Here is a 12488-nt window from a genome sequence, read left to right as displayed (position 1 = left end):
ACAGTCTTTTAAACAATGTATATACCCTTCAGTAAGCCACAGTCCCCACCACTCCATAATAACCTACACTCAAGCAGTGCACTCACATTATCCACCCTTGGATTGGCAAATTCTGCCAGTTCTTGAAAAAAACATCAGCAGCAAATGCATGCAGCCTGGAAACCCTTCTCCTCTTTCAGCAATTTGGTCATAATGTTGATGTGTTGAGATGGAAATTCTCTCACAAGCTATTTGGCTCCTTTTCCTTTGCCTGGCTCTCAAGTTGCCCTCTCGCTGCGTGTACCCTTCCTAGTTCTTAAATAAGAAATAAGGAACTTCTCTGCTACTAGCCATTCCTTAAGATACAAGCCCACTCTGTTCATTCTACTGACATGTCTTCTCTCCATTTACAGGAACTGCCTTATTTTTCCTTCTCTGCTTCTCTCACTACCGTCACTCAGCCCATAACAGCATCTCCATTTGTTCGTCAGTTTTGCTCTTTCAAACATATTTCTTTACACTTGCTAGAGAGAGCACAACAGAATGGTTAAGACTCTGGCTCAAGAGACAGACAAATTCAAATCTCTGCCATTTTCTTAGTTGTGAGGACTTAGAGCGTTTACCTAACCTCTCTGGACATCAGTTATCCGAGCTGCAAAGGAGAATGGTGATAGACTTACCTCCTGATTGAATGAGCCAACGTACCAGGAGATCTAGCTCAGCAAGCTAGAGTTGTTGAAACTGTGTCCTCTCAGACACGTCTGCAGCTGGGAAGACCTCTCCACCTTTACTCTTTCCAGTTACACCTTATCTTGTTCTAGAACGTGTCCCACCTCCGTGAGGACCATCTGGAAGAAATACTAGGTTTTCTTCCACTTGATTGGTCATTGTGAATTTGTTTGCCTGTTTTCTAATTTCTTCTTGTCGGACTCAAAATGTTCTCTACACCTCTGAAAAATTTCCCAGCATTTGAGACAATAAGTTTTAGCTATTATAAAGTCAGCAGGGAAGTGTTCTCTCAGTTTACATTTCTCAATCTCCAGTTTGTTCTTGAAAACATATCATTTTGGTAAAGCATGTCCCAGACTGCTAGCATGTATATCTAAACAAAGACCTGTGAATCCTGAGAGCATACAGATGTGTTCTAAATATTTGACTGTGTAGATCAGTTTGCTCCAAAAGGCAGATGAAGTTGCTGCTGTAAGAGAGGCTGTATTTCCTTGGGGTGGTTTTCCATTTTGCATCTTTGAAGGCACACATTTTTTCTTCAGCAGTCCCTATAACATGGCTGTGCCTTTTCCCTGAACCTGAATAAATTCTCCTCTCTGACCCTCAGAGCCCTTGCACCATGGTTAACAACACTCACCTCACAACTGGGTTCTGGTTCTCACACATATTTCCCAAATCACACCCAAAATCTGTTTGCTACTTTTCCTGGAACTATCAGTACAAAATAATGTTATATTAACCCAGTTACACAATAATGCCTTGCTCTGCTGTTTCATTATCTTCAGAAATGTCTGAATTGGGAAAGACAAGTTTGGACTCCTCCTGCACCATCAAAAGACAAACTCTGACACGCCGTCAGCAGCACTGTGGGGTGGAGGGAGAGGGCGGGGGAGGGGGAGGCCGAGGTGGGGTGGGGGAGTGAGGGGGTGGGGAGAGGGGACAGGAGGAGGAGAGAGTGTGCTCGCCCATCTTGCAGGACCAGACAGTCCAGAACTCCACGTGTGAGCCCAGATCAGCCCAGCTCTCCTGTAATTTCCAGAATCAACTGAGGCTGTGATCATTAGTGGGGAGGTATTCCAGATAGAACAGCCCCACAGTGCTTTCTGTGTATTTTTTCAAGATGACTGACAAGAGCCAGCACATGACAAGCACTCATTCAGTTGACACATTCACTAGATTAGTGTGCTTTTCACATGTGTTCGTATCGAATACTGAACACAATCCCAAAATGTAACAGATGACATTTCAGAACATTATTAGGAAAAATTTCTCTATCCTTTATCCCTCTCTTGCATTCAATTGTTTTTAATTATATAAAAAAGCCATATTCTAATCCAGACCATGGTCAAAACGAAACCATAAAATAAGTTATCAATATCTAACATCTTTTCTTTGAGTATTTTCCTTTGGCTCATACAGTAACCATTAACCATACAGGAAAAAAGCAAGTGCATAAAATCTGGATGCCACCAGAAGAGTTTTACCTCATGCTTAGCTGTCTTATCTGTGGACTTTCAAACAAGTGGGCAGCTTCATTTCATTAACTGTCAGCTTGACCAGCTTCTTGCAGTGTTGAGTGACGAGCGTCACAGTTTCCATCATGGAACTAGGAAAAGAACACACATCAAGTGACACAGATTCTAGGTCTAGATCATTTACTTTCTAGTTGGATGTCCTTAAACAATACATTTCACCTTCTGGGGCTGTTCCCACTCTATTCTAAGCTAAGTCACCAGTCCCTTTAATCCACACATTGCAAACTGGCTGGTTGCTGCCAAAGACATCGCACATCAGCATCTTGCTTGACCCATAGAGTGTTTTTCAATTGGTAAATATTAACTAAAATCCAAATGTCCAAGTCCTCTTGAAAAATACAAAGATGGCAAGGATGAACCAACGTGCCTGCCTGGCAACAGTTGCCTAAGCCGCGTAGACTACCAGCTCTGGAGGGGGTGTTTACTTCACAGGCCACCACAGACTCTACCTCTCCCTGTTGTCTGGCACCAGCCCTGCTTTGCTCAGTTACATAAGCTACTGGCCCTAATCGGCATGTGATTTTGTTACCCTGTTTTAGTCATTTATCTGTTGTTGGTTTCCAGGAGCTCACCATCCAGCCATCCTCTTCTGAATACACTTTAATTTTTCAAAGTTATTCTTATAATATAAAGCATATAATAGAAGCATTTCTCCAGATATCCTTAATATTAAAAGGTCCACATCAAACTGTTAGCTCATATTGAGCTTGGGAGCAATTAAAACCCCGGGTCTCCCTCACATGAATTATCTCATGAAGTTGATTGCCAACTTCTGGTCTGCTCTACCCTGCAATTTTTTTAATGAGAATCTATGGCTCTGGCCTGAATTTTTATATTTCTCATAGGGATCTTGTGATTATCAAATACATCATAATATGAAATCATCAAAAGCTTTGAAACAAAGCCCTAAGCAAGCACAAAATATTTCCTCATTTAAATACACATAGACTGTATACTGATAAGGAGGGTGTCTGTGTCAGTAAATGCATTTTATGATTTTTATTTTTAGTGTTTTGGAGTTTAACTGCTTAAAAATATGCCTTTTAATGTATCTTAAAACTGAATAATATGACCAATCAGATATTACTTTGCCGAGAGACACCTTCTGTCAGAAGAGCGTTTTAATCAAGAATGACCTATAAAACCGTATCACCCACTCTCTTTCTTTGTGCTTTATTAACCACGTTGACACCCTGCCCTACTATATACAGAAGGGAATATGTTTCACTCGCACCAGATTTACATGTTCTGCATACAAATGAGGTACTAAAAACAACATCATGTACCCTGTTGTTCACAATATATATTTAAACCATATCACTGGTTTGAATCCTCTCAATTTTTATATTATTTATATTCTTATATTTATGAATAAATGGTTATGGATCACTTTCAGAATTTGCTGCTTATCAAAAGCACTCCACAATCATTTATTGTTAATATCAGAAAGCAAAAAATATAAAAATACCAAAAATCAGGATAGCAGATGCAAATTGAAATGCAGAAGAAAAAGACATGATCCAAACCGTCCCCCAGGCTGTTTGTGAGACAAGCAGCAGCAGTTGGCTGCGCAGAGGGCAGACACCACTGTGCTTTTCTCTCTTTTTCTCCTCTCATGCCTTTCTCTCTTTTGTGTTTAAGATTGGAGCACAGTGCTACTTGGAATGCTCGGCCCTGACTCAGAAAGGTCTCAAAGCCGTTTTTGATGAAGCGATCCTCACCATTTTCCATCCCAAGAAAAAGAAGAAACACTGCTCCAAGTGTCACAGCTGCTGTTTAATTATCTGAGGTAGCTTGAGACCCACCTCCACCCCATCTAAGGGTAAGAATGGCAGCCAACCTCTGAGACCCAGCTCAAGCCAAAAGGAGGGCATGACCAGAGAGGAAGTCTCTGACACCGAGGCTTGCTCCCCCGCCCTGTGAGCCCTCCCAAACACGGCACACTATCAGCTAACTGCCACATCCTCCCTACCAGCCAGAAGCATCCACGTTGCACACTCTACGAGAATGCTGAGCCCGGATTCCAGCCAGTGCCACTGCTGACCACGTAGGAAACAAAGTCAAAGGCCATCTCGCATTTTTTCATCGCCCCCTCCAAGAACATGAAGCTGATAGGAAATCATCGCAGGAAAAACAAAAAAAGAACTCGGTTCCTGTATTGGCGGCCTTACTTGATGTCTTTTACAAAACATGGGAATACAATACTAACCTATTTTTCTTTCTGAATCTGCTGTTCTACTATGTGTCTTACATTCATTGGTATTATTTTAAGAAATTTACTAATTTACCAGTTTACTCAGGCCTTATAAATCCACACCAAATTAGCCTAAAGACAAAGGGTTTTATATCCATTCCTATTTCAGCATGTTTCTACCAAAGCTATTAAAACCAACACGTACCTCTGAATGCCTGACTGTAAGGAGATACAAGAAAATGCTGAAACTTTTGGAAATATATGGAGCCATAATTTTTGAAACTGACTGAAAGAAAATACCATCTGAATTATTGCAGGTCCACATTTTTTGCCTAAGATTCACCCCAGATATGCTTACGTTGATAGGTAGCCTTATTTTTTCCACATTATATTGTGATGGAAAATTGCAAATGAACTGTGTTTCAGAGAGTAGTATTTCTGCTTTTCGGTCAAACTGATTGGGGAGAGAATGTGGCAGACCTATATTTTAAAAGATTCTTTATTCAGCAAAGTGAACTTTCCTGCTCCCTCCCTTCCCCATTGCATGCACCTCTCCTTTCTCGATTTCACACTCTCTCCCACACCCAATAATAACTTTATTCCAAAGAAGGATCTGGCCATGGGGCATGAAAAAGTTAAGTGTTTAAAAGTCCCCAAAGCTTAAGCAAAGTGCCTCAATTTTCCCTCTCACTTCAACTGAAAGTGCTTCTCTGCTTGTCCATGGGAGCTCCCATTCTTTTTAAATGATATTTTCCAAGTACAACTGGTACTAAAATATTGCCCCTCCCTATTTCCTGTACTCATTGTCCCAAATGTGTATTTCAGGGCTAGATCCATGGGTACCAAGCTCTGGATCCCCTGCTTCTAAAATGGTATGCTCCATGCAACAGGGACTTTGGCCTTGGGGAAGTGACTCTTCCAAACATCCAGGGATTCTTGTATCGCAGAGTGAGTTATTTCCTAGCTTTTAATTAGAGACTGTGAAGGCTTCTAATTAGTCTTATTTGCTTACAGTTACTCTGGAAACACCCAGGTAGGCACTTTATTTTTTATTTCAATTGCATAAGCAGAGTGCCTCTTTGCAGCATGAAATTATACAAATTTTTGTTTAAGAATTTCCAGATTCACACTCCTGTTGGAAAAAATCCAGTTTTTCCAGTTCCTTCTGCTCCTGGAGGAAGCACATTAAAAAAGAAGTGTACGGTGAGGGTCTTTTCTGTTAAGACCTTCCACGAAACCCCCTCAGTTTTGGGGGTTTTGTTTGTTTGTTTAGAATTTTTGAAATGTGCTTTCCCTACTACATTTCAAGTTTTATTTCCCTCCTCCCCTATCTAGTTGCTAAACATTTTCTTGAACACACACACACACCCCCCAACCTAAAAGAAAACGGGAGTTTTGTAAGTCAAAGCTTGACATTTAGAGAAAACAATGACTTTCTCTCTTTGTAAATGGAAATCAACCATGTATAAACTATAACTCTGCAGAGGTTATGAATTCATCCTTTACAAACAATAATGAGCATTTAGCCCTATAATAAATGAAGTGCCGTTAGCTGGTTTTGTTACGTTATTGTGTGGTCGCGTCTTGCTAAAGAGCCACTCCTCACATCTCACTGATGTGGATGAAAAATTGAGAGCAGTATGCTTGTTCTGCCAGGAGAATTTTCCAGATATGTGCACTCAATAGGCGAACGGTTCCCCAAGCCATCACCTCCCTAATGGGCCACAGAGATTAACTTGTTCATGGTGGGAGATCTCTCTCTCACCTGGAACCAGAACCTGGAGAGAGACTGTTAGTGTCTGTGTGGTGCACAGGCTCTTAGCAGTCTTATGAGCTAATTGTTGAATAAAATAATGAAGAACAAAGCAACCTAAATGTGTTAATGTCATTCCACCAAATTAATCATGTATTCCCTGTTTCGTGGCGATTGGTAGTTCATTTCACTAAAAAAAAATGTTTTCTGCCATAAGATTGAATAAAACTATATTCTGAAACCAAAGATAAAAAGACATAGAAATCTCAACAAGGATCCTTTAAAGGTCTACACTATCTTCCAAAGTCAAGGAGGGGCAGCTGATCTCCATTGGAGGGTAGAGTCTTAACTTTTCAGAGACAGAAGAAGCTATAGTCCAATCCCTTCATTGTACAGATGAGAAAACTCAAGCCCAGATGAGTTAAAAGGGATGTGTTGCAACAAAGCTAGGACAGATCTCAGCTTCTCTGCTTCCCATCCTTCAACGCCATACTATAATCTATTCATTATCAGCATATTAAGTTGGAGTTTTGTAGGTGTATTACCCAAGTTATATCTGTTTATCCTATAGATCCTAGCCACATTTCAAACACATGGCATGGGCCACTATAAGAACATATTCCATCAAACTAGTAATAACCTAGAAACAAGAATCTGATCTACATGCTAATATGCCTGGAATCCGGAATATACAATGTAATGTAATCTCAATCTAATGGCTTAATCAAGTAGCTAGTTTGACAGATTTTTTTTTCAGTCAGATGGTGGGTTGTTTGGTAGAATTAATAGACTCCTTTGGAAACACAAAAGGACTAAGACACAAGTCAGAGCCGTGTTAACAGGAGAATTCTGGGCTGCTTTCTGCCAAGTAAATTTATATTCAAAGAGCAATTACTGAATGCAGTAACTACATCCACCCTAAACCAGGCAGCACTAAACTGGGAAATCAAACACTTGAGTCATACACATATGAGAGGATGAGAGATTTGGTCCTGAGACTATAATAATAATATGTTTGATCATGACGTGCAAAGAACCATTTGAAAGATTTCCAGTCTATAAGAGAGGTACCAGATGAAGTGGCCGTAACCATACACAACTTTCATAGAATACCAATAAGGAAATAATATTCAAACGGTAGTAAAGAGGCAGTCACAACCACATTCACAATTTTAGGAGAAAATTTTAAAAAGTTAACCCAGAATTTGAAGGCAACAAAAATATCATCATTAGGAGTGTTGGTTCCTATGAGCAATAACCGCGCGAAGTAGAGAGTCTTCAAGAAGAAATATTTGACTTGAGGTCAGCCTTTAAAGAAACAGTATTGCATTCATAAAGGCAAACTCATCCATTAGACCAAAGCGGAAGATTAAAAATCAAGGTTTAACTTTAAAGGAATGTTTGACACCATGCTGGAGATAATTAACCATTTATGTCTTCATTTTTAAATCTACCCCTATGTTTAGAGGCCAGATTGCAAAATGTGCATTCTCTTCAACAGAGAGGACCACAGGTCGCCAGCGATTCTCGTGAGTCATTGAGTAGGCTGCCCAAGTACAAATAAGGAAACTCAAGAAAACATTTTCATTTCAAGGACCATTAGAAACAGAAAAAAAAAAGAGAGAGAGAGAGAGAGAAGGTCAGGGAAACCGAATTTCTTGCAAAGAAAGTTAGGTACTTTTAAACAGGAAACATTTAGAGAATGGAGAAAAAAGCCATAACCAAATACAAGGCAAAAACACATAGCTGACAATTCTCCCAGGGAATTGCTAACCTCTGACTGGTCTCTAGAGGCATAGGGAAGAAAGCAGGACCATTCACATGAAGAGCATTCCATGTTTCTGGGTATCTAAGCAGAGTCAGCCAACAGAGTTAATCGTGTGATAATCCTAGATAATTCCACCTCGTGATTCATTAAAAATGGATAGGGGCTTCCCTGGTGGCGCAGTGATTGAGAGTCCGCCTGCCGATGCAGGGGACACGGGTTCATGTCCCGGTCCGGGAAGATCCCACATGCCGCGGTGCGGCTGGGCCCGTGAGCCATGGCCGCTGAGCCTGCGCGTCCGGAGCCTGTGCTCCGCAACGGGAGAGGCCACAGCAGTGAGAGGCCCGCGTACCGAAAAAAAAAAAAAAAAAAAAAGGATGAAATGCTGGACAGTGCTCTTTGGGTCTTAAATAGCAGTGCAGGTCATCCCCTTCACACTTTCTCTGCCAATATGGAGCAGGGATTCAAGGGAAACTTACTGAGAAATATGAGTGAATAAATTATTTTGAAAGTTTCCTTGAGAATGAACGTGATTTAAAACCTGCAAAGGATGACTGTGGGATATCTGGAAAGACAGTTACTTGTATGAAGGATATTTATTTATCTTGGCAGAATATCTCTAATTGCATTGAAAATGCACAACAGCATTGCCTTCCTAAAATTAAAACATTTCTAAACTGCAAAACAAAATAAAATAAAATGTACAATAGCAATAACGGAGTACCAAAATATGAGATAAAGCAACAATTCATGGTGTTTCCATGGTCAACAAAGACCAGAAGGGAAATTAAAGCTCCAAGCTCTACGCAGAGGCACATCAGGCATTAGAGGCTCAGCCCTGCGCTTTGGAGGTCTCTTGGGGTTAGGACAGGAATGAGTCAAGGAGGGTTTGGCTCATCTGTGAATTTGGAGGATGCAAATTCAGTAACAGTTCTTGGCTTTTAACTTCTACTACAGGAAATTAGAGGAAAAGCTGCATGATTAGTCTTGGTCACAATCTATGTTTTTTTTCTCCTTAGGGAATATTATGTTAAAATCCAGAGTCATTTTGTGCATGTTTTAAACATGTTCTACCCTGGTAATTTCATTTTATTCTGAGTTCTGCAGTGACTCGGAAACTTCATGATATTGTAGCTGGCGTGATTTTGTTGTATTTTCAGCCATGTCCTCCAAGCCTCCCAGTATATGCAGTTATCTTTGATGAACAGGACCTGATCAGTGTTTCAGGGGATGTGATGCCTGGGGTAATCTGAGGACAGAGCTGAGTCTCACCTAGAAGCCATAGTAGCACACTTCACCTCCCAGAGACCCTGAACAAGGCAGTCTTTTGAGTTTACGTTAATTCTTTGGAGAAAAAATAGAAACTCTTTCATGGCAGGGTGGTACGTTTGGGGTAGCTTTGTAAATATGCACCTAAAAGTATCACCACCTGCTATTTTTTAAATCAATTTTTGTAAGCAATCAGATCTTTTCTCGTAGAGGGGCTGTGGGCAGAAGGCTAATGAATTCTACATTCTCCTCATCACCTGGTTTAAATTGCTTTTTACTCTGAGTACACAGTAATTGCTGTTTAAGTACATCTAAGCAGAATTTTATCCCAATGGAAATGGTCCACCCTCCTCCCCATGTAATCTCTACAGAGGAAATGACAGACAAGGGGAGAATGGCTGACCTGCTCACGGATTGCCTTTCTTACAATCTGCTTCTTATGTATTCTGTGTATACTTTTCATAATTAACGGAATATTATTTCATGTACTCTAACCTTGCAGTTTATCTTGTGCCATGTTCTTTTAGTTCATTAAACAGTCTTTTTTTCCTACTGTCATTTCTGGGTGATCTGAGGGTGTCCCTACCAGCCACTCAAGAAAACTGCCTTCCCCAGGCCTCTGTTAGAATGGGAAATTTGCTACTCAAAGTGTAGTCTGGGAACTAATCGGGTGGGCACTACCCAAGAGATGGTTAGGACTATAGAATCTCAGCCCCAGGCCAGACCTACTGAATCTGAAGCTGTATTTTAATAAGACCCCCAAGTGATTTATGTGCACATTAAAATTTGAGAATACTGGCCTATGAGACAACAAAAAGTTTACCATCAGTCTTTACACCCAAATATGTAGCTGCCAAGATGACGAAATCACCAGCTTCGCCTGTCCCTCTGATGCTACCTTTTGGGTATTCCTTAGGCTAATATTTGAGCTGTTCACATTTACTGGATGAATAAACAGGCTTTCAGGAGTCCTTTCTTTTACTTGTCATGTGCTTCCCAGCTGCAGAAACAGCATATTTTGGAATCAAAAGCAGAAAAGCAGCATCTGGTTTGAAAGATCTGATAAATCTAAAGTACTTCTTTTCTGAAAGTCTTTCTGGTGTTTCTAAGGGAGAGGAAAAATACCCTCCAAAATTATTTTCCATGAAGAAATAAGAAAGAGACCAGTGTCCTTGTCCCCAGACTGAGGCACTGCAGCCCCCGCCTCTGCAGGAGATCCTCCAAAACCAGCAGCCTCCAATCATCCAGTCACCTAACATTGATAACTCAGGCGATCTGCAAAAGAAGCTTGTGCCCTTCGTCACAATATTAAACTCTTACCTAGCCCACAAGTTGGAGAAGATGAAAGAGGGAGGCTGGATGGGAGCTGATGGGGTTGTCGCCTGAACGACTACCCCAAAACTAAAGGTTCCCCAACCAGGAATAGAACCCACACCCCCTGCAGTTGCAGCACAGAGTCTTAACAACTGGACCAGCAGGGAATTCCCCCGATTTACAATTTTTATAGGATAGTAGGGGCCGTGTGGCTGACAGGGTCTTGGTGCTCCAGCCAGGTGTCAGGCCTGTGCCTCTGAGGTGGGAGAGCCGAGTTCAGGACATTGGTCCGCCAGAGACCTCCCGGCTCCATGTAATATCAAACGGCAAAAGCTCTCCCAGAGGTCTCCATCTCAATGCTAAGATCCAGCTCCACTTAACAACCAGCAAGCTACAGTGCTGGACACCCTATGCCAATCAACTAGCAAGACAGGAACACAACCCCACCCATTAACAGAGAGGCTGCCTAAAATCATAATAATCATAATAAGGTCACAGACACCCCAAAACACATGACCAGATGCAGTCCTGCCCACCAGAAAGACAAGGTCCAGCCTCATCCACCAGAACACAGGCACCAGTCCCCTCCACCGGGAGGCATACACAACCCACTGAACCAAGCTTAGCCACTGGGGGAAGACACCAAAAACAACAGGAACTACAAACCTGCAGCCTGCAAAATGGAGACCCAAAACACAGTAACTTAAGCAAAATGAGAAGACAGAGAAACACACAGCAGCTAAAGGAGCAAGGTAAAAACCCAGCAGACTGAACAAATGAAGAGGAAATAGGCAGTCTACCTGAAAAAGAATTCAGAGTAATGATAGTAAAGATGATCCAAAATCTTGGAAATAGAATGGAGAAAATACAAGAAACACTTAACAAGGACATAGAAGTACTAAAGAGCAAACAAACAATGATGAACAACACAATAAATGAAATTTAAAACTTTCAAAAAGGAATCAATAGCAGAATAACTGAGGCACAAGAATGGATAAGTAACCTGGAAGATAACACAGTGGAAATAACTACTGCAGAGCAGAATAAAGAAAAAAGATTGAAAAGCATTGAGGTCAGTCTCAGAGACCTCTGGGATAACATTAAATGCACCAATATTTGAATTATAGGGGTCCCAGAAGAAGAAGAGAAAAAGAAAGGGACTGAGAAAACATTAAAGAGATTATAGTTGAAAACTTCCCTAATATAGGAAAGAAAACAGTCAATCAAGTCCAGGAAGCACAGAGATCCCATGCAGGATAAATCCAAGGAGAACCACACCAAGACACATATCAATCAAACTATTAAAAATTAAATACAAAGAAAAAATATTAAAAGCAGCAAGGGAAAAACAACAAATAGCATACAACGGAATCCCAATAAGGTAAACAACTGATCTTTCAGCAGAAACTCTGCAAGCCAGAAGGGAGTGGCAAGGCATATTTAAAGTGATAAAAGGGGAAAAACTACAACCAAGACTACCCTACCCAGCAAGGATCTCATTCAGATTCCACAGAGAAATTAAAACCTTTACACACAAGCAAAAGCTAAGAGAATTCAGCACCACCAAACCAGCTTTACAACAAATGCTAAAGGAACTTCTCTAGGCAGGAAACACAAGAGAAGGAAAAGACCTACAATAACAAACCCAAAACAATTAAGAAAATGGTAATAGGAACATACATATTGATAATCACCTTAAATGTAAATGGATTACATGCTCCAACCAAAAGACATATGCTAGCTGAATGGATACAAAAACAAGACCCGTGGGCTTCCCTTGTGGTTCAGTGGTTAAGAATCCACCTGCCAATGCAGGAGATGTGGGTTCAAACCCTGGTCCGGGAATATCCCACAAGTTGCGGAGCAACTAAGCCCATGTGCCACAACTACTGAGACCATGTGCCACAACTACTGAAGCCTATGTGCCTAGAGCCCATGCTCTGCAAAAAG

General features: G+C 41.0%; 1 protein-coding gene across 2 annotated transcripts in view; it reads left to right on the top strand.

Annotated features, from left to right (window-relative positions):
* The window catches only part of RHOJ (ras homolog family member J), an 82699-nt gene extending 76711 nt beyond the window's left edge, over positions 1 to 5988 (top strand). The window contains exons 5-6 of one of the 2 annotated variants that reach the window (XM_067733899.1): positions 3885 to 4065; positions 4219 to 5988. In XM_067733899.1, the coding sequence (XP_067590000.1) occupies positions 3885 to 4031 (147 nt within the window). In that variant the 3' untranslated portion in view covers positions 4032 to 4065; positions 4219 to 5988. Of the gene's footprint in view, positions 1 to 3884 lie in introns of both variants that reach the window. The other variant, XM_067733891.1, reaches the window with a different exon arrangement.
* The last annotated feature ends 6500 nt before the right edge of the window (positions 5989 to 12488 follow it).

Source organism: Pseudorca crassidens, chromosome 1, assembly GCF_039906515.1.
Source record: "Pseudorca crassidens isolate mPseCra1 chromosome 1, mPseCra1.hap1, whole genome shotgun sequence".
Lineage (NCBI taxonomy): Eukaryota > Metazoa > Chordata > Mammalia > Artiodactyla > Delphinidae > Pseudorca > Pseudorca crassidens.
Note: the sequence above shows the minus strand (reverse complement) of the source record. Positions and strands in the feature narration are given on the sequence as shown.